This window comes from Oryza sativa, chromosome 4 (assembly GCF_034140825.1).
Source record: "Oryza sativa Japonica Group chromosome 4, ASM3414082v1".
In the NCBI taxonomy this organism is placed as follows: Eukaryota; Viridiplantae; Streptophyta; class Magnoliopsida; order Poales; family Poaceae; genus Oryza; species Oryza sativa.
Genome location: NC_089038.1, coordinates 33,361,832 through 33,387,864, shown reverse-complemented (window position 1 = coordinate 33,387,864; position 26,033 = coordinate 33,361,832). Strand labels below are relative to the sequence as shown.

General features: G+C 46.3%; 4 protein-coding genes, 1 long non-coding RNA gene and 1 other non-coding gene across 7 annotated transcripts; 5 read left to right on the top strand and 1 right to left on the bottom strand.

Annotated features, from left to right (window-relative positions):
• The first annotated feature begins 1,407 nt into the window (after window positions 1-1,407).
• On the top strand, window positions 1,408-1,494 carry TRNAS-UGA (transfer RNA serine (anticodon UGA)). The gene has a single exon. It is a non-coding gene; the product is annotated as a tRNA-Ser (tRNA).
• Window positions 1,495-9,381: 7,887 nt separating this feature from the next.
• On the top strand, window positions 9,382-12,893 carry LOC4337198 (protein BUD31 homolog 1-like). Of its 2 annotated transcripts, XM_015781424.3 has the most exons (5): window positions 9,382-9,650; window positions 10,267-10,566; window positions 11,152-11,289; window positions 11,369-11,556; window positions 12,484-12,893. In XM_015781424.3, exons 3-5 carry the CDS (start codon window positions 11,196-11,198, stop codon window positions 12,637-12,639), a joined length of 438 nt encoding a protein of 145 aa, XP_015636910.1. In that variant the 5' UTR covers window positions 9,382-9,650; window positions 10,267-10,566; window positions 11,152-11,195; the 3' UTR covers window positions 12,640-12,893. The 2 variants fall into 2 exon arrangements, with proteins under 2 accessions (XP_015636910.1, XP_015636911.1); XM_015781425.3 differs by lacking the exon at window positions 10,267-10,566.
• Window positions 12,894-13,536: 643 nt separating this feature from the next.
• On the top strand, window positions 13,537-16,650 carry LOC107277445 (uncharacterized). Its single transcript, XM_026024776.2, is given in 4 exon segments — window positions 13,537-13,789; window positions 13,892-14,325; window positions 14,404-14,683; window positions 15,080-16,650. Coding segments are annotated over 4 exon segments (2,217 nt in total). The 5' UTR covers window positions 13,537-13,681; the 3' UTR covers window positions 16,475-16,650.
• Window positions 16,651-16,989: 339 nt separating this feature from the next.
• Window positions 16,990-19,120, top strand: LOC9266804 (uncharacterized). Its single transcript, XR_001545058.3, has 2 exons — window positions 16,990-17,360; window positions 18,473-19,120. It is a non-coding gene; the product is annotated as an uncharacterized lncRNA (long non-coding RNA).
• Window positions 19,121-20,391: 1,271 nt separating this feature from the next.
• LOC4337195 (uncharacterized vacuolar membrane protein YML018C) lies at window positions 20,392-24,413 on the top strand. Its single transcript, XM_015778124.3, has 8 exons — window positions 20,392-21,094; window positions 21,868-22,263; window positions 22,384-22,601; window positions 22,916-22,986; window positions 23,055-23,156; window positions 23,514-23,631; window positions 23,710-23,845; window positions 24,079-24,413. The coding sequence occupies exons 1-8, from the start codon at window positions 21,008-21,010 to the stop codon at window positions 24,139-24,141; spliced, it is 1,191 nt and encodes a 396-aa protein (XP_015633610.1). The 5' UTR covers window positions 20,392-21,007; the 3' UTR covers window positions 24,142-24,413.
• LOC4337194 (uncharacterized) lies at window positions 24,186-25,319 on the bottom strand. Its single transcript, XM_015778125.3, has one exon. It carries the CDS (start codon window positions 25,317-25,319, stop codon window positions 24,573-24,575), a length of 747 nt encoding a protein of 248 aa, XP_015633611.1. The 3' UTR covers window positions 24,186-24,572.
• Between the last annotated feature and the right edge of the window lie 714 nt (window positions 25,320-26,033).

Below are 26,033 nucleotides of genomic sequence, written 5' to 3'. Positions count from 1 at the left end.
GAGGAGGTGGACGAGAGGAATTAAGAGGAGAAGCAGAGACTGAGGAGATGACTGGAAGAGTTGTATGAGAAGATGTTGAAGTGGAGTAAGTAGTGGGAGTAGTTTAAGGCACAGATTGAAAAGGAAATGTAGATTCGTCGCAGAGAACATGCCGACTGATGTAAATGGTATTGTTGGCCAGATTGAGACATTTGCTTCCTTTCTTAGTATCACAATATCCCACTCACTCGCTTTGGTTAGTTATAGTCAATCCATACCGCCTTCCTAAGGTTAGATCAGATGGCTTGGTTTCATTTCTGAATAAAGAGGAGGCTCGGGAGAGTAACTCGTGTCGTTCAGTTGGATTCCTGGTCGGCTTTGTCCAAACAAATCACTCCTTACAGAGGCGAGGGGAAAGAAGGCAGAGCGATAGGGATAGGCAGAGCAAGAGCTCTTAAAGTCTACCCGGGCTAGCTTCTTCATTCTTCGATCAGGGGCGGGCTTCTTCCCTTATTATATACGATGACATAGATAGAGCCTCCTTCTTTGATCCATTCATTGATAAAGTCTTCGGGGGCAGTTTACCTTTTGAATCGATAGTAGAGTAGGCTTGCTCTTGCTTTCTTAATCTTTCCCTATGTAGTAGATCCAGCTTTATTCGGCTAAAAAGAGGCCGTCGTATCTGCTCGCCCCCTTCTTCATTCATCCAATTAGGTCAGAATGGATCCAGGGAACCCGGCTCGGGAACTGCCCTGAGAAAAACACAGTAAGAGAGTCCAATCTATGAAATATAGCATTTTCTCTCCTAAGTACCTAAGTAGTAGTAGAAGGCTTAGTATCTGACTTGATCCAATAGAGTCAGAACACACTGTAGATCCAGATTCCACACCTTGTTGTGGACTGGGGAGAGAGCAGCTCTACGAAGCTAGGCGTTCTGTGTGATTATGGAGGAACTGTAGTACTCGCCCCAAAATGCAAGCCGGGATAGATGCTTAAAGAAAGGGGGAGCGGTGGGCCTTCAAAAAGGAGCAAGGGAGTGATGGGCAACCTTAGTCTATATGTTGCTCGTGAGCCCCCAAGTACCAGTCTCGCAACAGTACTGGCGTTAAAGGATCGGTCCTTCACTTGCAGGTCGTTCGCGAGTCGAACTCGCTCTCTTGCCACGCCTTTGACTCACGAACTCAAGTCGGACTCATTCACTGCTAACTGATGATCGTTCGTTCTTCACTCTCTTGCTATTACCCGCAGGGAGCGCAGCAACCGACGGTGAAAAAGAAGCGAAGCGTAGCGATTCGTACTACCGGAAAAGTGTCGCTAACCGCTAGGCAATATAGTTAGCTTACGGGGTGGAGCGCAAGCAAGCGTAGCGAATCACATAGAATTGCCCCTACCTGCCAGCGCGCAGATAGATAGGGCGGGCGAGCGCAGGGATGGATGTCTGAGCGGTTGAAAGAGTCGGTCTTGAAAACCGAAGTATTGATAGGAATACCGGGGGTTCGAATCCCTCTCCATCCGCGAGGTCATAAGTTCTCTCTTGCCTTATCTATAGATAAGAACGAATCTCCTCGACTCGACTGATATGATGGATGGTAGAAGGTTGAGGTTATTGTGTGTTGATTTAGTTAGGACTTTGTCTCCCTTTCGTTATCTTCCGCCCCGAGACCTGTGGGAGCTAAGTCGAAGATCTCGGTGTCGTCGTGAGTGGTTGATAAACAGCGATTGCAGTTTGATTTAGGGAGTCCCAACCCTGTGAAGCTTAACAGACAAAGAAAACGATAGAGACTTCCGGGTATTGGGTGACGACCTTAATGAATCAAGTATTCAGGTGGCAGAGTTATTAGCTACATAAGCGCTCAAATTCCTGAATACTTATTGCCCTGGCTTCTATGATCAACCCCTGGCACATTTAGGTTTTGATCTAAGGCTATCCTGGTCTGCAGGACCCAACACAAGTATTCATCCTTTCCAATCTGAAAAAGGTGTTGCCGAAAGCTTACCCTCTTCCACACGGATGCTACAGCTGCTATCACTTTTGCTGGGGGGGAATTACAGAGTTCGCCTCTCGACATCTTGTTTGGTAAACGGAATTGGGACCCAGGCGCCCTAGTGTTGCCTAACCGTTCGGCCGGGGATGTCGGATGCGAGATCTTTAGCTACTTGTATCAATTTGCCGCAGTGTGCTTAGATACAATGCGCTGGCAGCTGAGGCTTGGCAGGATGGGAGTTAATTAGGGTCGAGGGAGCAGGAAAGAGTTTGTTATTCACTATTGGCTTAGTACGGCCTATACATAATAGGGCCATGACGGTTTTGGCAAGGCCTTGAACTTCATATATCCCTTTTTTACTCAATCCAGAATACCGATAAAGTCAGATTGAATCATTTTTTCGAGCAAGAAAACGGATGCGCGTGCTGAAATTCTTTATTTTTATTTATTTGCGTTTGAAGGGTACAGAAGCCAAGGGCTGATGGCTAGTCTGAAGACATTGACCATCTGGAGCGAAGGACAATTGGCGAAGTTAGTGAGAGAAAGCTTGAAAGATAGGATTTTCTCGTGTGGATTAGTTGAAAAACGTAGAATAGAGATTTCAGAAGTCAAGTCCTTTGAGAGCAACTCATGTTCAGCCTTGTCAGAATAAGCACAGCTAGCCCTTCTGTTCAAATTACTCTTCCTAAACCTGAACACTGTTCATACCGATACATACAAGGCTATCCGTTCGTGTCTATCTCTTCCAACCATAAACCTATCCGGATACCTGCCTACAAAACCTGGACTTGATGAGGTTTGACTGATCTATTCGCAACTATTCCATTGGTTCTTTCTTTTCTTAACCTTGGATTGGTTGAGAGCTTAGTGGGAGGGCGCGTCGCTGGGAAAAGAAGATATAGTCAGTTGTAACTTATTCTGGTAACATTTCTGGGAAATCTAGAGAGAGCTATTCTAGATAGAGGGCTCCGGGGCACGAGTTGTAAAGAACTAGTTCTGGTAGTTCAGCTCACCCGAGGCAACTAAACTAAATAGGTCTAGCTGGGGTCTCTATCTTCGGGTTCAGGACACATAGACGGAGCGAGTCTACTTCGGTAGCGTGGGATGGCATAAGGAGATTGAGTCTCACTCTTTTTTGAAATAGAATTACGGAATCAATACGTTAGAACGTTTTCCGATAGAGCGGAAAGCAAAGTAACCTATTTTAGGATCAGATCAAATCTGGAACAAGAAGCAAGCTTCCTTGGAGAAAGGTTTTTCTATGATAGGTATCTATTAATTGTCAAAGAATTCAGATTAGATGATTGATGTCTGTTTAAATTCTTTCTTTGATTTGCAAAAGTAGTAAGTCTACTCTTCTTCCCCCTCTCCTCAGATGTCTACAACAGGAATTGACAGACCGCACTCAGAGACCATTTGGAAAGAATAGCAGCACTCCCCAAACTCTATAGGTTGCGTTAGCTATACGAGCGAATTGGCTGTTTCGAGCATGTAGCAATGCGAGATAGAAGATTGAGCTTGCATGCAATAGCTATAGGTTAGTGAAAGTAGGCACGAGTGGAGGGCACTAGTAGCCTTATCACGTCAGGTAGCTTGCTATCCGAACAACTACGATATACGCCGCTTCGCTACAACTACGCCTATTGGCTTACGGCCAAGACCACTTTCAGATAGAGAGTCATGGGCTTCTATCAAGTACTGGAGGCAAGCTCATCAACTAGTACATAGCCATAGCATAGCTTTGATGAGTCCAAGGTTTACGCATCCAATTTGTGCCTGCATATTTTCTCAATCAGCTTCCGAACAAGACGACCCAGCGCAACACTACGCCCTATTGCAAGTGTTGTCAACAATATATTAGGAAAGTGAGGCAAGCAAGCTCACGTAACTACATTCACATATCTTACGCAACCTTACGTAAGTTAACAAAGCGAAAGCAACTCTACTTATCTATCTACTTCACACATGAGTTGTTCTGTTAGGAATCGAATATCCGGGCTTGCAATAGATCAGTTCTAGGCATTACATTAGTTGCATCATTAAGAAAAAAGGAGCATCAGAGGTTTTTCTTTCCGAGTTGCGTGCTACTTCTTCCGATGAAAAGTAACGAATTGATCGATTTGCGGTAACAGCAAGGATCGGTATATGGTAGTCCTCTGGTAGGAAGAGGTTGCTTGCAAGGCTAGACTAAGCACACAAGCAGGAGCCTTTCTTTCTCATTGGCAATGAAGACCGGCTATCAAGGGGCCCTCGTCAAGGACGACTTCCTGAAAGCAAGAAAAGGAACAAGTCAAAGCAGAAAGAAAGCCCACGGAAAGGAGCGGGTACGGGAGCTTGACCAGGAGCAAGATAACGATAAGTGGATTTGCCTGGGGTGGGCTCACCTACGACCACTCTTCGATTATTGAAGTTCAGAATTTCTCCGTTCCTTTAGTTGGGTGGGCTCACTTTTTTGCCTTTTCCTCCCACGATTTAAGGATTGGCTCAAGCAACCTATCTTACTTACTAATAATAATAAAGGGGCAGGTTTTAGTCTTAAAGTTGAAGTCTGTCTTTTTCAATGGATAAGAAGCTCGACGAAGAGCTTCCCTTGCCTTTAGGCTTACGGAAAAAGGCGAATCCAAGGGCTCTTTACTATGATATAATATCATAGGGACGGACACTTCCTTTAAGAAAGCCGTACTCTCATCAGCTTTCAAGTAGATAAAGAAGTTAAGGCTAGTGACATCAGCTATCGGCTATTGGCCTTTGTGAAAGCTTCTCTTCAATATGTTTTATCCTTTTCCAAGCCTTCTTCGTCAATGATTATGGGTCGTTCCTGTAGTTCAAGACACTATTCTAAGGCCAGTTGCCTATACAGGATCTAAAGTTTCTAGTACAGTCAACTTTGGTTATCGCTACACCCTCTCTAGACAAACGATTTGATTCAAGCCACTCTACTACTGGTACAGTAGCACCCTGCCTTAATAATCACATAGGCACCCGGGAACCTTACTCAGTAAAGAAGGAGACTCCCTAAACAAGACTGCTTGCTGGTATGGAGGGACTAGCTTTGCTTGCTTCCTAGTCAAATATGCCCTATCCGTCTTACTTTAATATGAATGGTATATAGAATAATAAATATGAATGGTATATATAATAAAGAAAAAAAAACTTCCTGCAGATTGCTCAAACCACGTAACCTAATCAATGTGCCTATTCTCCTAAATCAAGACAAAAGGGATTCCACGGCTCAAAGGACTTTTAAGCCCAAAAGGGACCTCGCTCGATCATAAAAGAAAAGTTCATTTTCAATCAACTGATGAATGCCGTCAATCCACTTTCAATCAATCGACGATTGCTCTTCTTCTATTCTGAATGTCTTAAATAAGGTGTACCATTCAGAAAAGGTAAGGTTACAGGGCGCTCTGAGGAGGAGATTTGTAAAAAGGATTTCCAATTAATTAGTAGGACCTTATTAAATAACTTAGCTCGAAGGTCCAAAGTCAGATGCTTAACCCATGCCATCCCTTTCAACCTTAGAAAGTGTTATCCTAGAATCTATCATTCTCCAAAATTCCCTAAAGGCCCCCCGGGCTTGACAAGTTCAGCAAAACTGTAGAGAAAGCGGGCTACACCTAGCTTAGCCTATCCAATATCCGATTCAAAAAGAGCTTGGATTGCTGCCTTTTCTATCTCTGTATAAAGTCAGTCAGTCCTAGTGTTGGGTAGAGCCCATTGTCAAAAGATCGTTTTGCTAGGATGCTTGCTTGAATCTAGTTACTTCCAAAAAAAGGCATTTGGAACTCTATACGGTATGGCTACAAACCGAATGAAGAAGTCGTAATCAGGATTTGATCTATCTGGATCAGCACATTTTATTACAACTTCTTTAGGAGTATGACATAGGGGGAGCTAACGAACTTCTTCGTGAAGGTTAAAGGAATATGGGTATTTCTGGGTTTTCTATACAAAACTAGTTGTAGTATAGTTCCTAAGCCCGAGGCCTAGGCATAGTTTTGGCTCGTTGGGAAGGCGCGCAGCGAGGCATAAATGTCTAAATAGGTAAGGTATCCTGGGGTGTATCACCGGTGCCCAAGTAACTAGTTGATAGTAGATGCCCTGCCAATCCCCATTCCTATTTTCCAAGAAGGTAAAAATCTACGAATAACCAACTTAGTATGTAGCAGTCTATTCTCTTCGCTTTCCGTATCATATAAAAGATCGTTATTCCCATTCTCCCGATGCAGACTTCGTAGTAACTATCTCACTGGCAAGAAAGAAGGGCTACTATGATAAGGCCGCAGGTCGGCGGAAGGCAGGAGGAATGGGACTATTAAAACTGGAACTCTAGGGACTTAGCCTTAGACTGTTAGCTTGTTTTCCTTTACCCTAGAAATAACTTGCTATCCCAAAAGCTTGATAACTTCTTTGCTTATGCCCGTGGGTTGCTTTAGAATCCGAGGTCAACTCGACTGAAAGGAGAGGGAATAGATGAATACGGTAAGGGACTTGAATTCTATCCAATACGATAGATAAAAGTGAACAAATGGCAGTCATAGGTAGAACGTGTCTTTCTAGATTCGATTTATTTCTTTCCATCGCGAGAGATTCTCTCCAGCCACAGGTTCCCCAGTGGTACGTCCGGGGTCGGTTCAATCAGTGCGCTATCAGTCCAGTACCATTAGCTCTCCAAGGGTAGCAATCCATTCTTTCCGGGCAAGCCAGTTCAGTTCCTTTCTGGTAGCAAGAGATCCCATATCAGATTAAGTAAAGGGATTACCTAGCTAGCGCATATCGAAGAGTTGGAGACTTCCTGCCACTATAGAAAAAAGCCGTTGATGGATCAATTTCTGTAGGTGGGTCTCAACTCGGATCGAGACATTCGGATTTGCCGATGAGCCTTGGAGGGGTAGGGGTTGTAGGGGAAGAACCAACCTTTTCGGGTTACGGGAAGTCCTATCGAGCGACTGGATTAAAGCAAGAAGAAAAAAGTCAAAACAGCAACCTACCGACCCAGCGCAGTGCCTATGAAGAATAGTGAATGTAGACCGGATAGGAATTAGGACTCTTTAGGCGGAGTGGCTTTCTTGGAGGCCTGTCTTCTTCGAAACTCGAAATTCGTTTTTTCAAAAGAAACAGGGCTATAGCCTTTAGAAGGCCAATTGACATTGACTTTTGATAGTTCCAGTTGCTTACGAAGAAGGGCAGACAGACTACGCCATTCCCATCCCTGCAGATAGACTTACTAAGCGTGGTAGTCGAGTGAACGGGCTATCAAAAAGCTCTCGTTTTGTTGCGAGCTCCTTTCTTGCAAGATAGTATACCTAAAAAAGAATGGATTCAAAAACAAACCATTCATGAAACTCATGCAGGAGCATGCGGTGGTCACATTAATGGACATGCGCTAGCTAAGAGAACTTCTTAAGTTAGGGTACTATTGGCTGGCTTACTATGGGGAGATAGGGTCACCTTGACGGATGCCTCTCGTTGGCTTAAACTTCTCCAGTTGGCCACCATTGAAAAGCACCGAAAAAGAGACCGACGTCACACATTTCATCACCTTTTCCACCTGGTGGAAACCAAGCTTGCGCATAATAGCCTCGAGATAATTCCATTCAACCCGATTGTTTCAATTATTCATCTAGTTTCCGATGTTGTTGTTGATGATGTTTTAGTAGCTTCGGGTAGGTAGATGTAGACAGGTACCTTTGATGTTTGAACTTATTAGCGATTTAGCTTTTAGCAGAGCTTCCTTTTCTAAGTCTGATCTCTATGGAACGAACCAGCTTTTTAGTTAACTCAATAAATCGTATAAAAATAAAGCAATCTTTAGGTTCTGGCGGGCGGGGGACTTGAAATCCTCTTTAGCTTTGCGCGTTGGACTCTAAATCCTAACATAGTGGTTCGATTCCACCTCAGAATGACCTTCACGAAAGTGAAAAATCTTCGTCCTACCAAAACCGGATCTTGAAAAGTGTTCAGTGCCCAACAAGCAACGGGGTGAGTGCACTAGCGCGAAAGCGTTAGCGCGCGCATCCGTTTTCTTGCTCCATAAGAAGCACTAGTACTTTTCCACGGAAGGCGCGGGCGTTGAAGCAAGGAATATAAGCTCGGGTAGGGTTCCGAGGACCACTAGTCGTTTCATTCGTTCCTGCCGCACCGGATTGAGCTGTCCAAGAAGCTAGGTCTTTTTCGGGGAAATAAGTTGTTTCTGCTACTGAACCAACTAGTCAAACTAGGCATTCCACTAATTGCTGCTGGATTGGCCGTAGGGCTTGCTTCTATTGGGCCTGGAGTTGGTCAAGGTACTGCTGCAGGACAAGCTGTAGAAGGTATTGCGAGACAGCCAGAAGCTGAAGGTAAAATACGAGGTACTTTATTGCTCCACATCATGGTCGCATGTCATCCACACTGTCGGGATTGGCGAGAGGATCTCCAAGAGTTGGGAGATGGAGTACGTTGCGACGCCTAAGCATACTCGCGAGCACCACTGACTGCATGAGTGCTCGTGCATGCAAGCGAAGAGGACGCCAGACGCTGAATCGCGAGAGAGGTGTGTGGTGACCGGTGACCAGCAGGGAGAAGGGTGGTGGTTGTTGGGCGGCGGTGGTAGGTAGAAGCCCGACGACGGCACCTGGCGATGGGTGGGGAGAAGGCTGGCAGCGAACAAGAAGCTTGGCGGTGGCAAGCGTTGGGGAAAAGGGCGCATGCATCGAGGACGATGCGACCGCAACGTGGAGTAGATGGAGTTGACCTCGAAGACGATGCGGCGGAGCCGCGCGTTCGCCTCTGCGAAGGAGAGGCGAAGCTCGGGGACACCTGAACACATCGGCTTTTGAGCCGCTCGATGGGGGCGACTATGAGCTTGGGGGATAGGAGCTGGCCATCATGACGAGGCGGAAGCCCGGGATAGGAGCTTGGCCAGCGTGATGAGGCGGAAGCCCCAGCCTTCACGCGTGCCGGTGAAGACAACATTGCAGTTGTAGTTGGGACCCGCGCCACACCCCGCACGTGCGCAAGTCCATGACGTGAGCGCTTCCGGTCATTGGGAGCCACGTTAGCTGGCGGCCTCCGCCGTCGAACTTTTCCCCGCCGACCGACACCCTTCTCCCCACCCATTGGCGAATGCCCTGGAGGTTTGGGTTGAGATGGGAGTAGAGGGGAGTGAGGTGGAAGAAGATTGTTGGTTAGCTTGTGGGGTCCACGTGGCCTCTACACTGACTCAGCCACCATGTCAACAAAACCGGAAAGCAATACTGGATTAAAAGTGATCCGTAATCCATTTTGCAAGATTAGGGGTTCAAAGTCGTTTAAAACTCAACGACAAGATAAGATAAGGGACCTTAGATGAACTTTTTTGGGAGATGAAAAAACTCCAGCCTCATGGGCCTGTGCATATGACCCATAGGCAGGCGACACCGCGTGCATAACCTCCGCCTCCCCAATCCGTCCCGTCTCCTCGCCCGCCGCCCTCGACTCCCGTCTCCTCGCCTGCCGCTGGCGCCGATCTCCATCCTGCTAGCAGAGGTGGCGCCGGCGTCCTCCTGCTCCCGCCTCATTCGCTCACCGGTGAGCATCCTAATCCATCCCATCCGGCCTCGGCCTCGAATTTCGTCTCCTCGCCCGCCGCTTGCGCCGATCCCCATCCTGCGAGCAGAGGTGGCGCCCGGCGTCCTCCTTCTTCCACCGCATCGTCGCTCGCCGGTGAGCATCCCTCCCTACCCACACCTCATCAGGTATTCTGCGTTATCCCTCAAAAAGTTTGGGGGTTCAACCGAAACAGGGTTAGATCTGCCTCTGCCCAGCTCCACCTACTTTCAAGTTGTTAATTTTGATTTCCGTTTTTAGCATATGTAATTTGGTTACTGAATCTCATCCAAACACCCTTAGAACGAAAAATGTAAGCTCACATAATTTGTACTCATCCAAACTCACATAAATTTCTTAAGAAGAATCTAGACCACAAACTACCCATAGTCACACAAAATATCTTTTTATCAAGATATATTCTTATAAGTAATTTTTATTCCACAAAATTTTCTAAAGGACATACTGTGACACTTGGCATTAATCTAAACATATAGACTATTGTTTAACATTGCATAAATATTGACTTAGGCCGAGTTTAGTTCCAAATTTTTTCTTCAAACTTTTAACTTTTCTATCACATCAAAACTTTCCTGCACACATAACTTTCCAACTTTTCCATCACATCGTTCTAATTTTAACCAAACTTTTAATTTTAGCGTGAACTAAACACACCCTTAGCAAAGTTGAGCTACAAACCAAACCAACCCTCGTTTGCCCAATTGGATTTCAGCACAGTTGGTGTCCCGTTTTGATTCTTGAGGCCCATGTAGCAAATACTACTCCTACCAGAGGAGAAAACCGTGAAACCGGCATAGCTCCTCTCAAAAAACAAAAAGGAGGGGAAAAAGAATCACGACATATAGCTGATAGCTCCGGTCCAAACTCCAAACCCGGCCGTCTTTGCTCGACCGGAGCGGAGCGCAGCGCAGCGCAGACCAGCGGCGCGGACGACGCGCGCCCCCTCTGGATCGCCGCTCCCCCGCGCGCCACAGCTTCCATCCGGCGACTGCAAGGCCGCCCAAGCCAAGAGGTTATTATTCGTCTTCCGTTCCATGATTCTGATTTTGTTTTTTTTTTCTTTGCCTGAAGATGATTCGCTTCGCTGGATATTTTAGTAGTTTCTACCTCGCTGTTTATTGGATTCGTTCAATTCGTCTCCTCCTTGGGACGAAATTCTCTCGTATGTGGTTATTGGGACGAAATTCTTCCGAGTATTCCCTCAAAAAAAAATTCTTCCGAGTAGCCTAGGGTTTGGGGAACCTTTTCCGCGATTTTTATCATCGTGTCGATTAGTTCTTTATGTATTAGACCGTCCATTCACCGATTCGAGGTGCACATATTTTGTACTTGCAAAATAGGGTTAAATCATGATTCGACAAGACTGTTAGCCTGAAGATGCAAAATACCTGTTTAAATTGTGTTATTTGTGTTCAACACAGTTCTTTTATAGTAAGGAATATATAGCATATCTGATGTAAGGCTTCAATGCGGGGATAAATTCTATGTAATAGTGTGTAGTGTCCATTATGTTCTTATAATCTCTTGAGTTCGATGGAAGAGCCTGACCGTGTAAATGTTTTGCATTGTGAATCTTACACCTACTCTATGTCCTCAGGGTTTCTTTGCAAGCTTTAGCCCCTCGACGTTCATTGAGAGAACATGCCTAAAATAAAGACAAGCCGTGTCAAATATCCTGGAGGATGGGAGCTTATTGAACCAACTATCCGTGAGTTGGATGCCAAAATGAGGGAAGGTATGACATATGCTCCCCTTTCAGATGTTTATTGATACTTCTGCTCTTATATGGATACTAATATCATCTACTCATGCAGCTGAAAATGACACGCATGATGGGAAGAGAAAGTGCGAAGCCCTCTGGCCAATTTTCCGTATTTCCCATCAAAGAAGTCGCTACATATATGATCTTTATTACAGAAGGAAGGAGATATCAAAAGAGTTGTATGAGTTTTGCCTGGACCAGGGTTATGCAGACCGTAATCTGATTGCAAAGTGGAAAAAGGTTAGTATTTGACCCATGATTTGCGAGTGCCCATCATTCCTTATACTCTGTGCAAGTTTAGTAAGATGCCTTATCCACCTTGTATAATCTTTAAGACTTTAATTAACTTGTGTACAAAGATAATTCAGATGAAGCCATAGACCCTGGATACACTGTTAAGTTTCTCACTTTTTTTCCCATGCTTAGAATGTAACTTAACTGACCATACTTTTTGTACTTGTACTATGAAAAATAAAACATTAAACTAACCGCATCCTACCATTTCTTGCAGTAAATCCATTATATTGGGTTAAGCTATCACATACTGATCCAGTTTGACATGACACATCATAAATCTTGTTTAGAATATAATCTATATGTATGAACCTGCGATTAATAGCTGTATGTCAAAGTTGAGTAGTGCCTTATTGGATTTCATGCAATGAACCACAGGAAATAGTGAAATAATGCAGCATGAGTGACTTGTGGGGATTTATGGACTATATACTTTCTTATATGGGTGTACCATGAAAAATAAGATTTTGGGAGCAAAAAGAAAAGGCAGTTGACTAAAGATGTTTATGTATTTTCTGCTATGTATTTTTATTGCCACACTAGCAGCTGATGTAACCAGAAATCAAATCATGGATAGACTTCTAACACCCAATGGTATATATATTTTTTCCTGGACATCTGATAAAAGTTGGCAGATTTGGGAGGGATGCAATACTTATGTTCCATATTACTACTTTATATACTTGTCTGAACATTGATAACGAGGGGCCTAAATTGCCCTAAGAATACTGTGAGACATGTACGTGACGAATTCAACTGTCAAAGTTTTCAGTCACTTTTTAGATGCAAATGCTGAAGATGCTTTTTTGTCACAAGAGTTTGTCAGGCATTCTTATATCAAATGTATCATTGCTTCTTTTTGTGTGTTTTCAGCCAGGCTATGAGCGCCTTTGCTGTCTTCGATGCATACAGACACGAGACCACAACTTTGCAACTACATGTGTCTGCCGGGTCCCCAAGCATCTCAGAGAGGAGAAGGTTATAGAATGTGTTCACTGTGGATGCAGAGGCTGTGCCAGCGGTGATTGAGATATCGTCATTATCTTGTTTGAATATGTCAAACTAAGCAGACATGATGTTTCTTGAGCGAAATTTCGGCTAAAAACGTTTACGAAAACGTTTTGTAAACCTGCCTACCGGGTATGACGTTATTTAAGTACCTGAGATTGTGGTTACGGTCTGCATTAATCTGCCGCATGGTCATTGCTTGATCATCGGCCTCAACACCCTGCATGTGTGTATTCTAAAGTTGTTTAATGGAAACATCTGTTACTCGATGCTAATTGCCGCTATGGTCTTTGAAGACGTATTGTTCTATGCACGATGAGCTGACTTTGCTTTGAATGACCTTATCGAAACCGTTGCAAGACTCAAATGTTTCCGTGCGGTAGAAGTTCGTGATCCAAGCAGAAAGATTCCAAGCAAGGACAGCCTGAGATCTCGGCCATTTTTGGAGCACCAGTAGCAGTAGGCGGTAGCACAAGAGAAGACGAGTGTAGTTTTGCTGGCTTCGTCGCGTTGCTCGAACATGGCAAAGCTGTACCACGTTCACTACTCTTGTCCTCGACGAATTTACCCCATAAACAAGTGCTACTGGAGTTCATGTACACAGTACACCATAAACCCAAACTCTGATGATTTTGTAAGATGCCAAATTGACAATATGCCACTGGACCCCGGACAGGGCAGGAGGCAGATCAGTCGATACAGGTAGGTGAGGCATCGCCATTCTCCCTTGAAAATGGACGGCGCAGCCTAGCTAACTACACCGTTGCGGTGGTCTCGTCAGCCCATGGCCCTCGTGCTGCAGCGGGGCGCTTGTGTCGCGCGTAGGTAGCGTACTCCCTGGCCTTGGCTGTCGGTGCGCCGTGCGCCCGCGGCCGCGACTACGACGCGCGCTGCGTGTGCGCCGTGCGCGGCTCACGGGAAACCAAGCCGTTTTTAATACCCGCGCCGGTCAAGCCACACCGCCGGCATGTGACAGTGCGCGCGCCGCATACGTACGCAGCAGCGTCACTCGCGGCTCGGGCTCGGGGAGTGCGTGAGCGCCAGCAACACAGCGCGCGCATGCATGGCGGACTCCACGGCCATGACCGTCGACTTCCTCCGCGCGCGGCTGCTCTCCGAGCGGTCCGTCTCCCGCGCCGCCAAGGAGCGCGCCGACCAGCTCGCCAAGAGGGTCAGCCAGCCACCGCGCGCAGGCGCAGCCCACTCGCCGTGTCCTTCTCCTCTCGCTGTCGTTCGCGCCATTGATTGCATGTGTTGGGTCACTTGGTTTTAGGTTGCGGAGCTGGAGGAGCAGGTCCAGGCGGTGACGGCGCAGAGGCGGCAGGCGGAGCGGGCGGCGACGGAGGTGCTGGGTATTCTGGAGTCACATGGCTTCGGCGGCAACCTCTCAGACGTGCTCGACTCGGGCTCCGAACACGATGGCGAGGAGGATGACGACCCACGCGACGGGAGGAGCGACGGCGACACGGCAGGCTCCCGCGGGGAGGAGCAGCCGCCGGCGCAGTGCGAAGCGGCGGAGGACGCGCTGTCCGGGACGGCCGAGCCCGGCGGCGGGCTGTCGTGGAAAGGCCGCAGCGTGAGCCCGCGCAAGGCGAGGCAACTCAAGCAGAAGCACCGGAGGAGCTACTTCTACCTCCTCTCCTCCGACCCCTAGCCCAAGTACCGGATGGGGCAGTCCTGCCGCAAGAACAAGCGCAAGGAGCTCAGGTGAGCTCCGTCCCGCCATTGACGCTGGCACACGCCATTGTTTGTCGAATTCTAACATCACACGGCTCTGCTCATCAGCAATGGCAAGTAGACGGCGCCGGAAGAGCAGCGCGGCGACGTCGAGGAACTCGCCTGGAGTCAGAAGGGGCAGCAAGATGGATCGGATTGCACCGACGACGGCCAGGCGGACATGGACGGCGAGGATACTGGTGGTCAGTATGTGATCAGGTACGAGAAGGACGGCGAGATGGAGAGGGTGCTCGAGAGGCAGGCCGAGCTGATCGGCCAGTATGAGGCGGAGGAAGAAGCTCAGAGGCAGTGGGAGAAGCAGTTCAACGAGAATCGGAGCTCAGCCAAGGTAAGCAACCAAACACAGTTACACAGAAACACTGCTCAGAGTTGTGATACCAAATTCTTCCACTTCCAGAGAAAATGTTTCACATGAAGCAACTTCTGCAGTAGTACATGTGTACAACAAAAATATAATCTCATAACTTTGTACCATGAACTACGCCAGAGAGAGAGTCAACTTCCCCTTGACTTCCACATGCTACCAAATTTAGTGCACATGCAGTACAAAAATGTGTACTACCAACTTGATAAGTATAAATAATTTGCTCTCTCAAAATGTTTTTTTTAATAACAAAATGCACTGCAGAGTGCAACCCACAGGTTAGTTAGTATCATGAGTGAAACCTGGTTGTTTTGGTTCAAAATTTGACATTTTACCCATACTTTTGTCTTTGGAGCTCAGGTTCATGTTGAGGCAGAGAATAAGGCGTGCCAGATAGAAAATGGTTGGGAGCAGAGCAAGGAGCATGCTAGGCTCGCGGATCAAGCGGTACATTGCAACGAAGAGGCAAAACCAGGCGTTAAAAATCACCCCAGCGCCAGCAACAACCGCTCTGCTGGCCTTCTGTTGAATGATTCCCTTCCTGAATCACACGCATCAGGACAAGAAGCTGCTGCCGACCAACGTGACGCGCACGAGGAGCATCACGACCACTGTCATGCACAGTCTCAAGGAAGCTCTAATGTCGCCGGCACAATGACAGGGAAGAATCAAGAACAAGGAAACGAGAATCCGGATGGATGTTCAAGCTACTGTGACATCAAAGCGCCATCAGATGGAAGCCCGTCAATGAGTGATGCCACCCTGAACAGCAAGGTCTCTGACTGGAGCTCATCAAGCTTCCATGACCATGGCGACAACCAGGTCGATGCAGGGCCAGATCAACAGCCAACAAGCAACATGGACATAGAGAGTGTTCTTCAGGCACTTCAGCTTGCCAGGATTTCCCTGAGTCAGAAGCTGAGCAAGCCAGTTCCACCCAGCCAGGTGACGCTGGCGCTTCCTGCACCAGGGGACGATGAACATTCAGAAGACGACGGCTACTCCCCCGTCGACGACGAGTTCACTTCTGCAAGAGATGAGCTCTGCAGCTCAAGCCAATCTCCTGAGCAGGAGATACTGGCTCTCCCTGCACCAGAGGACTACCATGACAGGGAGAATTTGCCTGTCAATGACGACGCTACCATTTCACTGACAGAGGAACAGACCAGTTCAAGCCCACACCGGCAGGAGATCCTGGCTCTCCCGGCTCCGGTAGATGATTACCACAGAGAGATAGTGGATGACATCAAGATACCTATCTGCATTGCCGGGTTGTTTCGGTTGCCAACAGACTCATTTCCAAAGGACGAGACGCTCTCAACTTGCAGCATTTGCTTGATATCCTTGCATAAACCGGAGGAAGATCGGATTATACACGTTCTCTTGGATTCGATACCTTTGGAATACTCCGTAGGGGAAGTGCTACATCGGTATATTCGTGCGCTTGTGGATTTTATCTGTGATTGTAAGAAATACCAACAGCGCCCTACTCGTCGTCGCTCCCGGTCGCTGCGAACCCATCACCCAATGCCACAGCTGCCCCCACCGCCGCCTACATGCCCAGGTGCGGTACCCGTTGCCTGGTCAGGCTGGGGGATGACGTTGGAGAACGACCCTTCATCGGTGTTGTGGTGGCCGTGTCGGCATCCTCCGCGACATCCTTGTCATTGCTCCTGGTCGCTGCGGACCTGTCACCCGGTGTCGCGGCCAACCCCACCGCCACCTCCATGCCCAAGCATCGCATCAAGCCGCTAGCCTGCAATTTATGAACAATTTATCATGTGCATACCTTTTTGACATGTGGCTTCGATTGTTGGAATGATCAGATGAACGATGAGATTGCTTTTGTGTAGAGCACTCTATGTAATTTAACTGTGGGAATATATACGTGCATTGATATGTGAAGAAAATGCATGAAGTTGAATTGATGACACGTCTAAATCACGACGTGCAAAAGCTGACGTCACATCTAAATAGTGAAAATCTATGTTTTTTTAAGTGAGTATTGTTTTCAGCTTATGCATTTGAGGTTAAATATTTAAAAATAGACAATAAAAATATAAAAGCAAAGCAGAAAGAGAGGAAAATAAAGACAGAATAAGAATAAAACACATGGTGGACAAGAGGTAAAAAAGAAAGCAGCAGTGATTATATTCCTTTATTTTTTTTTCTCAAACGCTCTTGACACTTGAGTTATATAGGAGAGAAAAAAATTAAAGCTGCAGAGGGGATAGGATAAGACCAATCTCGATTCTTCCTCCCCAGTCCCCACCAGTGCACTGCATCTAGCCACTTCCTTTTCCCCTTTTGCAGCTGCCCATGGAGGGAGCAGCGCAACCTTGGCCTCGTCCCCTGCGAGCCGCGGCAGTGACACCACCCGGAGAGCAGCGCCCTCAGCCTCGTCGAGCAGCGGGAGAGGCGACAGCCTCAGCACCGGTGCGAGCAGCAGCCCCGACGAGTAGCGACCTCGGCCTCGTCGAGCGGGAGAGGCAATGGCCTCGGCACAGGCGGCGGCGACTCCGGTGAGCAGCGGCCTCAGCGCGACGGCGGTGGCGCTCCTCCGGATCCATGCTCTCAGGCGCAACGACAGTGAGCAGGGAGGGAGCAGCTCGTCCATTGCGGCAGATCGGCAGTGACCTCGGTGCATTCCCCATCCCTAAAGCTTGCCCTTCTCAGATTTTTCTTCCTCGTACCTCCTTGTGTCGGGGCATGATCCATCAGCGTTCGAGACGTCATCCCGCATTGTTCTCGTTCCACGAAGAAGTAGGATGAGCTGAGCGGTGGAGCGGTGGTCTTGCGTTTTGATTTAGGTTTGCTGCTAATTTTCCTCATCCTGGATCCTTTTGACCTTCTTGTTTGCTTTAGGCCTTCTTTTTTCTCCTTCAATTTCGTTTATTTTTTTCCCTAGTTTTACCGCTTCCAATCAGAATATTTAAGGAATTCAAATTCTTAAATTTTGAAGTGCCTCATCTCTCTCATAGCTAAAAGTTGTTCGGATCCACTGGTGGAGAAATCATCTTTGGTCGGTCGGTCGAAATTCACAATAGTCCCGGATCCATTTAAAACCGAGACTATTATCAACCGGACTAAAGATCATTTTTAGTTAGACGTTGTTAGGCCCTCCGGGATCTTACCAACCGGGACTTAAAAATCCCCCATTTATATATGTCTTCTTCCTCCTCCAGCCTGAGCAAGCTTCAAAATTTCTTAAAGAGCCTGAGCAAACTTCAAAATTTCTTAAAGAAAGAAAGGAGGTTATGCCAAAATTTCTTGTGAAATTTTTTTTAGTGATTATATACAAATCGGAGGTGTCTAAAATGTTAGTAACTTGTTATATTACTTTTGGAGCTATGTTTCACACATTTTTTTTCTCTAAAACTTTATTGTAAGTTGATGATAGAGAAAATTTGTGTGGGGGAAGAAGAATATATAGAAATTTTATTGTTTACTTAAAAGAATTTTATTCTCATAGTTTAAAATATGATGAAAATTAATCTTACAAAATAGAAAACAAGCTAAATTGAAAATTAAGAGAAGTACAACATTAATATTAGTTTATTAGTTTAGAACTTCAAAAATTGTTAAAAATAAGAATTGTTTGTTGAATTATTTTATAATTATTAATTATATGAGTAATGATATGTCATTATTGTATACTTATCGAAAGAGTTTTTAATTATTTTATCATTATTGTTTGACTGTCATTATTGTACAAAAATTTATTTATGTACGATTTTTTTTCATTTCATGTAGATGGATCGGTAATGGATGTACGCTGACCGGTGGTCCAGAGAGTTTATCGAGGGCGTGTATTATTTTTTTTGAGAGTGGCCGAAGCTAACAAGCGTAACGGTTTTATTCGTTGTCCATGCAATAAGTGTAAGAACCAGAAGGAGTATTCTACATCCAGGACTATTCATTTCCACTTGTTTGAGTCGGGGTTCATGTCAAGCTATAATTGTTGGACATCCTACGGTGAGCAAGGGGTTGAAATGGAAGAAGATGAAGCGGAGGACGAGAACATTCCCGACTGGGCTCAGTACGCTAGATTTGAAGGAAATCAAGATTTACATTATGCAATTAATTAAAATACAAATTTCACCATCTTCTTTATGGTGATGTTGAAGAAAATAAAGACCCATGAAAATCAAGGTGAAATCTGCACTGATCTGCTATATGGTAGGTCTAACATCACCGCATTATCTAGTTTTGGAGTGGCTTGACGAAGTAGTCATGGTTGGGACGTTGGGACTGGCTCGTTTTGGTCATGAGACCTTCACAGATGGGAACACGTGGTCGACAAACGAACACCGAATCGGAAACACCTGCATGAACGATTTGAGTTGCATGTAATGTTGCTTTGTAGTTGCACGAATCTCAGGAACGTGTTTTCATCAGTCATTTCATTGAATTGATCTCTATTTTGATGAGCAGCGACAACGAAATTTGAATGATGCATGGTTCTTCCTCCTTTCAGTGGTTGCCTTCTTGTGCATACAGATCAAGCAGTGCTTCTTGCCAGAACCATATATCAGTGCAATTTGTACATTGATTTATGCGTGCATCGGTGCATGTTTGCTTTATCCGTCAACGTGAAGGACTTGTGCAACAGTAATATATGCCCGTGGGCTTGGGATCCCGACCACACATGGAAACATGGAAACAGATAGAGCGGAGGCGGATGCGGTCACGTGGACATTATTGTGCTGCCTCAACGGCCGTCACGCGGGAATCGGACACAGGCAGGGAATCGGACGCGGGCGGGAGTCAAACTTCCTACGATTTGCTCACGAATTCGGACGACATACCAAGACAAAAACATTTTTAACTTTTATAATAGTAGACGGAGAAGAGAATAGAGAGGATATATGGTTAATCAACTTAAAAACCGACTCAAACACGAATGACTTATCAAAATCTCGATAAAAAACATCTTCAATTTTTATAATAGTAGAGAAGAGATATATAGATATAGATTCTTTAATTTTTATAATAGTAGAGAAGAGATATATAGATATAGATTAGGTATTTATAGATGTCCCGGGATATTATTTTAGCCGCTCAAAGTGGCTCTCGTCAGTGGAGCGTGCCTGTAGCTGTTTTGGTGCAAACGAATTGGAATAGTAATGGCCTGGGCTTGAATGAAGCAACGTGGGCCTAGTGCCTGCCATCCTGGACATGTGAACTGAGGAACAACAGTTGGGCCCAAACTGAGGACTCTGCGTGCGTCGTCGTCCGTTACCGATCAGGTTTTCTGCATGGCTGTTGAGAAATTACCGGAAACTATGTTGTCTTGGTGATTTTTAAAAAACCATCCGACAAATGGATAGGCAGTTCATTTAGAGCAAGTCTAATAGTACAGCCCACTACTAACTCCAATTCATTTATAGCAAATCTAATAGTCAATTCATATAATAGTTGCTTACTATACTATTAATATATGGTCCACCTGTCATACATTGTGTCTTGGAGTCCGCGCTACAGCTGGCTAGATATCTGTAGCCCGCTGTTTTTTTCTCTCATCATTTATCTCATTAAAATATGTTTATAGCTGACTAATAGCCTGCTATTGTACCTGCTCTTATATCTAATTGTTTTTTACAAGGAAAAAAAATATTCATGGGCCAGTCCAGCACAGGTACACAAGGCCCCATCAATCTCGCTTCCGCCGCAGCACAACACCGAAGGCGACGCACGCCGGGCTCCCCGCGCGGCCGCGTCCCGCATCCACAAGTCGACAACAGCAACGGCCGCCCCCGTCCCACTCCCACCGACACCGGCAGTGCGGCACACCGCCAATCCCACCACCCACACGCCACACGCCCAAAACACCCCGAATCGCACGCCAAAAACTCGCAATCCCGCCGTCCCGCCCCGCGCCCGTCGTTCCGTTCCGCCTCCGCCGCGCTGCCCGCCTCGGTGCGGCGTGGGACGAAAATTAGAAACTTCCACCGGTAGGTCACGCCCGCTTTACCCCACCCACCTCGCCTCGTCCCCCTCCTCCTCGCCTCGCATCCCCTCTCTCTTTTCGTGAGCAGGGAAGAGCATCCCCTCTCTCTTTTCGTGAGCAGGGAAGAGGGGGGGGGGGGGGGGGACGGGCGGGCGGGCGATGAGGCGAGGAGGGGCGCCGCGGAGCTCACCCACCGAGAGCCGCGCCGCAAGCATGCTGCCTCTCGGTGAGGAGGGGTGCTAGCCCCGCCGCTGCCCGCGCGGTTAAATTGCTCGCCGCGCCCCGCACCCGCACTCACTCCACCACCAGGCGGGGCAAGAGGAGAGGGTTGGATTGATATGGGTTCCAATCTCAAGTACCGTGCTGGCCTCGTCCTCATCGTCGCCGTGGTGCTCATATGGGTCACCTCCGCGGAGGTCACGCAGGTGACAAGATTTCTTCGGGTTTTCCTTTTATCTTTTGTGATTATTTGTTTTCTGGGTTCTTAGATCTTGGCCGGGGATGCATGCTTGGTTGACAGCAGATTAATTTTATTATTTAATCAGGAATCTTGGAACATTCCTCTTCGCTGATTTGTTTAATCTGTTCATGCATTCTTTCCAGTAATTAAAAATTGTCCAGGCAACGTTAGAATCTGACTTGAGTTATAGATTCTTCAATTCTTTTGTCTTACGAGCTTTGATGTCTTTTGCAACCAGTTACTTTTTTCCATATGTCAAATTGTGTGCTCATGGAATTTCTCTAGAGAATTGATGTACATGCTCCATTGATTATTCTCCTGTCTTTCCTCGTGTGGCTGGTGTCAAACCCTAATTTGCTTGAGGTGGTTGTGACAATTCGCATCATCAATACCTGGTTAATTGGAGGTGGTTATGACATCCTTGCTCACCTGTAATGCGTGATTAAATATTATATGGGAAAGTATTATTCTAGTTTTTTTGCAAATCAAGATGTTTTTCCCTTTTATTATCGAAAAAGATGTTCCCCCTACCCGTGTTCAATTTTTAAAATTCTATTCTGAAGAAAACAAGATATTGGTTTGGTACTTGCATTTAACTCTCAAGAACATGTCAGTTATAGTAGCCCACCGTTAAGACGTATGATTTATGTCTTAAAACATAATATGTTTTTGTTTCTTATAGTTTTGATAAATTTGATGTTATGCGATGAATATAATTTTATTTCATTATGTGTGCAGGGGATATTCACTAAATACAAGCAACCCTTTGCAATTACTTACCTGGGGGCCTCCCTTATGATCATCTATATACCTCTTTCATTTTTAAAGGATTTTATATGTAATTTGTTGAGAAGGTCTTCTTCAAGTAGTAGAGTTTCAAAAGTTACCAACAAATCTTCTTTCGGTGGTTGTGCTCCTCTGAAGAATGGTGAATTCCAGAAGATGTTGGAAATGGAATCTCAAAAAACTATAGTCATAAACTATACTGATGTGGATATTCCTGTAATAGAAGAGACAAAACCTCTTATATGTGGAATCACTGAATTCGATGACGTTTTGAAGGAGCAAGAACTTTCCACTAAGGAGATTGCAATGTATGGGTTGTATCTTTGTCCCATATGGTTTGTGACGGAGGTAATTTCCTAATATTTACCTGTTCATTAAAATTCATAGGGATCATTTGATTTCAACCATACAAGCAGTAGTTTGATTGCTAAATGTTACTCATTCTTCTCTTCTGTTTAATGGATGCAGTACTTGTCAAATGCGGCACTTGCAAGAACTAGTGTTGCTAGTACTACTGTACTATCTTCAACGTCAGGACTCTTCACTCTTTTCATTGGTGTGCTACTTGGCCAAGATTCTATAAATGCTGCAAAAGTTATTGCTGTTTTTATTAGCATGGCTGGTGTGGTAATGACAACCATGGGGCAGACTTGGGCATCAGATGAATCAGAAATCAGCAATTCTGGGTTAGTGCGTTTTACCCTTAAATAAACATCACAGTTCTGCACTGATGCCTCAGGACATATAAAATTGTTTGTGATTAATTTGCTATGCTCATAAAGCCCTTGCATTTGCTTGCTTGTAGTAGATTGGTTGCTGCAACTGAATTGCTTTTCATATAAATATAAGTGCATAAAAAAACATAAAAGCGCTATTTATTCCATTTTTAAGATGGCCTTGTAACTGAAGATCATGTTGAAGATGATTTTGTAACTTTGAGACAGCACTCACTTTGTTGGCCACAAGTTCTGCAGCTAATCTGTAAACTTTATGAATGCAGTGCCACTCAGAGAACTCTTCTAGGTGACATGTTTGGTCTTCTGTCAGCTATGTCATATGGTTTATTCACTGGTTAGTTCTTTGCTTCCTTTAGTTGATCTGTCTTGATTCAACTGCTAATTGTTTCAACATTATTTTAGTGCTTCTAAAAAAGTTTGCTGGAGAGGAAGGAGAAAAGGTTGATGTCCAAAAACTGTTTGGCTACCTCGGACTTTTCAGTCTTGTTCTTCTCTGGTGGCTTGGTAAGATTTTCCTTGTTAACTATAAAAATTGATTCAATGAAAAGTCTAAAAGACTAATTAGCATTCAATTTTTAATTAGTATTTGGTACATAAAATGGAATCGCAAAGGATGTCATGTATGGGCATCTCATGTGCTGCTAGAGAATCTGTCTCTATTGTTCGTAGTCTGAAATTCTCTTTCTTCAGCACCACGCATGCCAATAATTCTTTTTGTTCAGGTATTCTAGTCTACTGCGTAGAACACAAACCTTTGTGACCATGTTCTTTTGTAGTTTGGTTCAAGCACATATATCATTCATGTATTCCATGATTGGTTCTTTGATCCAGATATGCTAAATTTCTCTCTTTTATTTTCAGTCTGGCCATTGACCGCATTAGGCATTGAACCAAAGTTTACAATACCCCACTCAGCCAAAGTGGATGAAGTGGTGTTGGCAAATGGCCTTATTGGAAGTGTATTGTCAGACTACTTCTGGTACGCACTGACCAAGGATAACATTTTTATTATATTGTTGCCTAGTTGTGCTATTTTTGACATGGAGCTTCTGGTCAGGGCTCTTTCTGTTGTTTGGACTACTCCTTTGGTGGCCACCTTGGGCATGTCACTCACAATTCCACTAGCAATGGTGGCTGATATGATCATTCATGGTCGTCGTTATTCAGCGGTCTATATCTTTGGTTCTGTCCAGGTAACTGATGTCCTCAGCTTAGGATTGTATTTTTTTTAAGTTATGTAAATGCTGTTATTAACCATTTTACAATTAGGTGAAAGTAAATCAAAATTTTCTGTTCTTATAATAATATAGCCATTCTTTATAACTATGAAAATCTGACTGATTAGTTCTTTGATACTTTATTTGTTCTTAGATCAATCCTGCTTGAACTAGTCATTTGCTTTACCCTGCTTACTTGTGCTTTGCAGGTATTTTCTGGGTTTGTCATTGCAAATCTTGCGGATCGCTTTTCACGTTTTCTAGGGCTCTAGTGTCACGAAATCAACCAGGTTTTATTAGAGTGTACATCTGTGTGGATCGTTAGACAAATACCCTTGTTTCATAAGATTGCGAAAATGTTACTGTAGTTTTTTTTTTCTCTTGGCCCTTTACACACAGGAATGGAAAATTTTTGTGGCGGTGAAATAGAAAAGAGTGACTTGAAGAAACTTTATGCTGTAGCAACCCTTGCAACTGTAAATTCTTTTGCTATAAAATCCTTCTCAATGTATACTACTGTAGCTTCCTACAGTAGACTTGCATATATTAATTGCTATGTCTTTGTCCCCTTGACTCATTGTGGAACATTTACAAGTCCTGCAACCGAGAAGAAAGTACGTACAAAATGGCCTTTTGGAAAATAAAAGGTCAAAGGTGATTCTGGTGCCGTTACAAGCTTGGCTTTACTGTTACAGAGTGAAAGTCAACACCCGGCTGTAGTTATCGGCGTTGGATTGGAGACGATGGACGGCGAAGTTGTCCGGCGAAAAAGACGATAGACGGCGAAGTCGGCGGCCTGCTCGGGGTCGCGCAGCAGCGGCCTAGTGACCCTGTCTACCTCGACCACCTCGAAGCCTTGCTCTCGCAGCACGTCGATACAGTCCTGCACGCCGTCGCGCGCCTCGCTCGCCGCCCACCCCACCGTGCCGCCGCCGTCGCTGTCGCTGTCGCCGTCTCGCCATAGCCCATGCAGCGTGTCCGCCATCGCCGGCATGTCGTCCGGGTCGTAGAACACGTCGGACATGAGCACCACGTCCACCTGGACCTCGGGCTCGAGGTGCCCACCCCACCGGAGCTCACGCACGTCCGCCTGCTCGGCGGTGAGCCCGTTGGCGTCGGCGTTGGCCCTGAGGCCGGGGAGGAGCGGGCGCACGTCGGTGAGCACGCAGCGCGCGGCGCCGAGGCAGGCGACGGCGGCGATGCCCGGGAGGCCCGTGCCGGCGCCGAGCTCGAGGACGGTGGCGCCACGGAGGTGGTGGTGGTGGACGCAGGACGCGAGGTGGGAGGCGAGGACGAGGGAGGAGTCCCAGAGCCATGAGCCGGTGAGCGCGCGCCCCGTGGCCGGGTCGTGCGTGCCGTCGCGCTCAGCCACGGCCAGCGTGCGCCCGGCCACGGCTACGTGCAGCGCGGCGTCCATAATCTCGGTGGCTACCACCTCCATCATCTCCATGGCATTCTAACCTTCATATGCTTCTTCTAATCTTAATTAGATGGGGCTCGTTGTACTACTAATAATAATTGTATGCTGAAGAAGTCTTGCTTTACAACTTGATGATTCGATGTGCAACCGAACGAATTTATTCCTTGTTTTTGTGTTAGTGGCTCCTGCCGAATCAGTACACCATTGGGCAGTTGGGGGCTTGGGGCAGGTACGGTGGACGCCGCCTCGCCTGGTCCGCTGGTTTTCCATAGAAGCTTCTCATGTCTGAGCGGCTGAGCAGCTGATCAGCCCCTCGACGGCTCGACCCACAGGATAAACCAACTGCTGCTAGGAATGCTCGGATACCCAAGAAGAAAACCTGAAATCGCTTGTGAAACAAGGTCACACCAAGGCAAAACATACGCGCGTACTCGTGCCGCTCCCCACAAGAAACGAAGCCGACCACGTCGCGGCCTTGCGCCCAAGTCGTACGTGCAGTGCAGCCATCCGGTATCCATCCGCCGCGCGCTCGCTTGCCTTCTCTTCTCACCGGGCCGCGCGCGCGCGCGCATGAGCTTGGTTTCCAAGGTGGTGCACGATTGCACGTACGCCGCCGGTGTGCGTGCGGTTTCGAGTGTCGACGCCGCGAGGGCCACACGCCGCACGCACATCACCGCGCGGCCGCTGCGGATGGCAAACGCGACGGCGACGATGGGTAGGCGGCCCACCGAAACCACCGGCCTT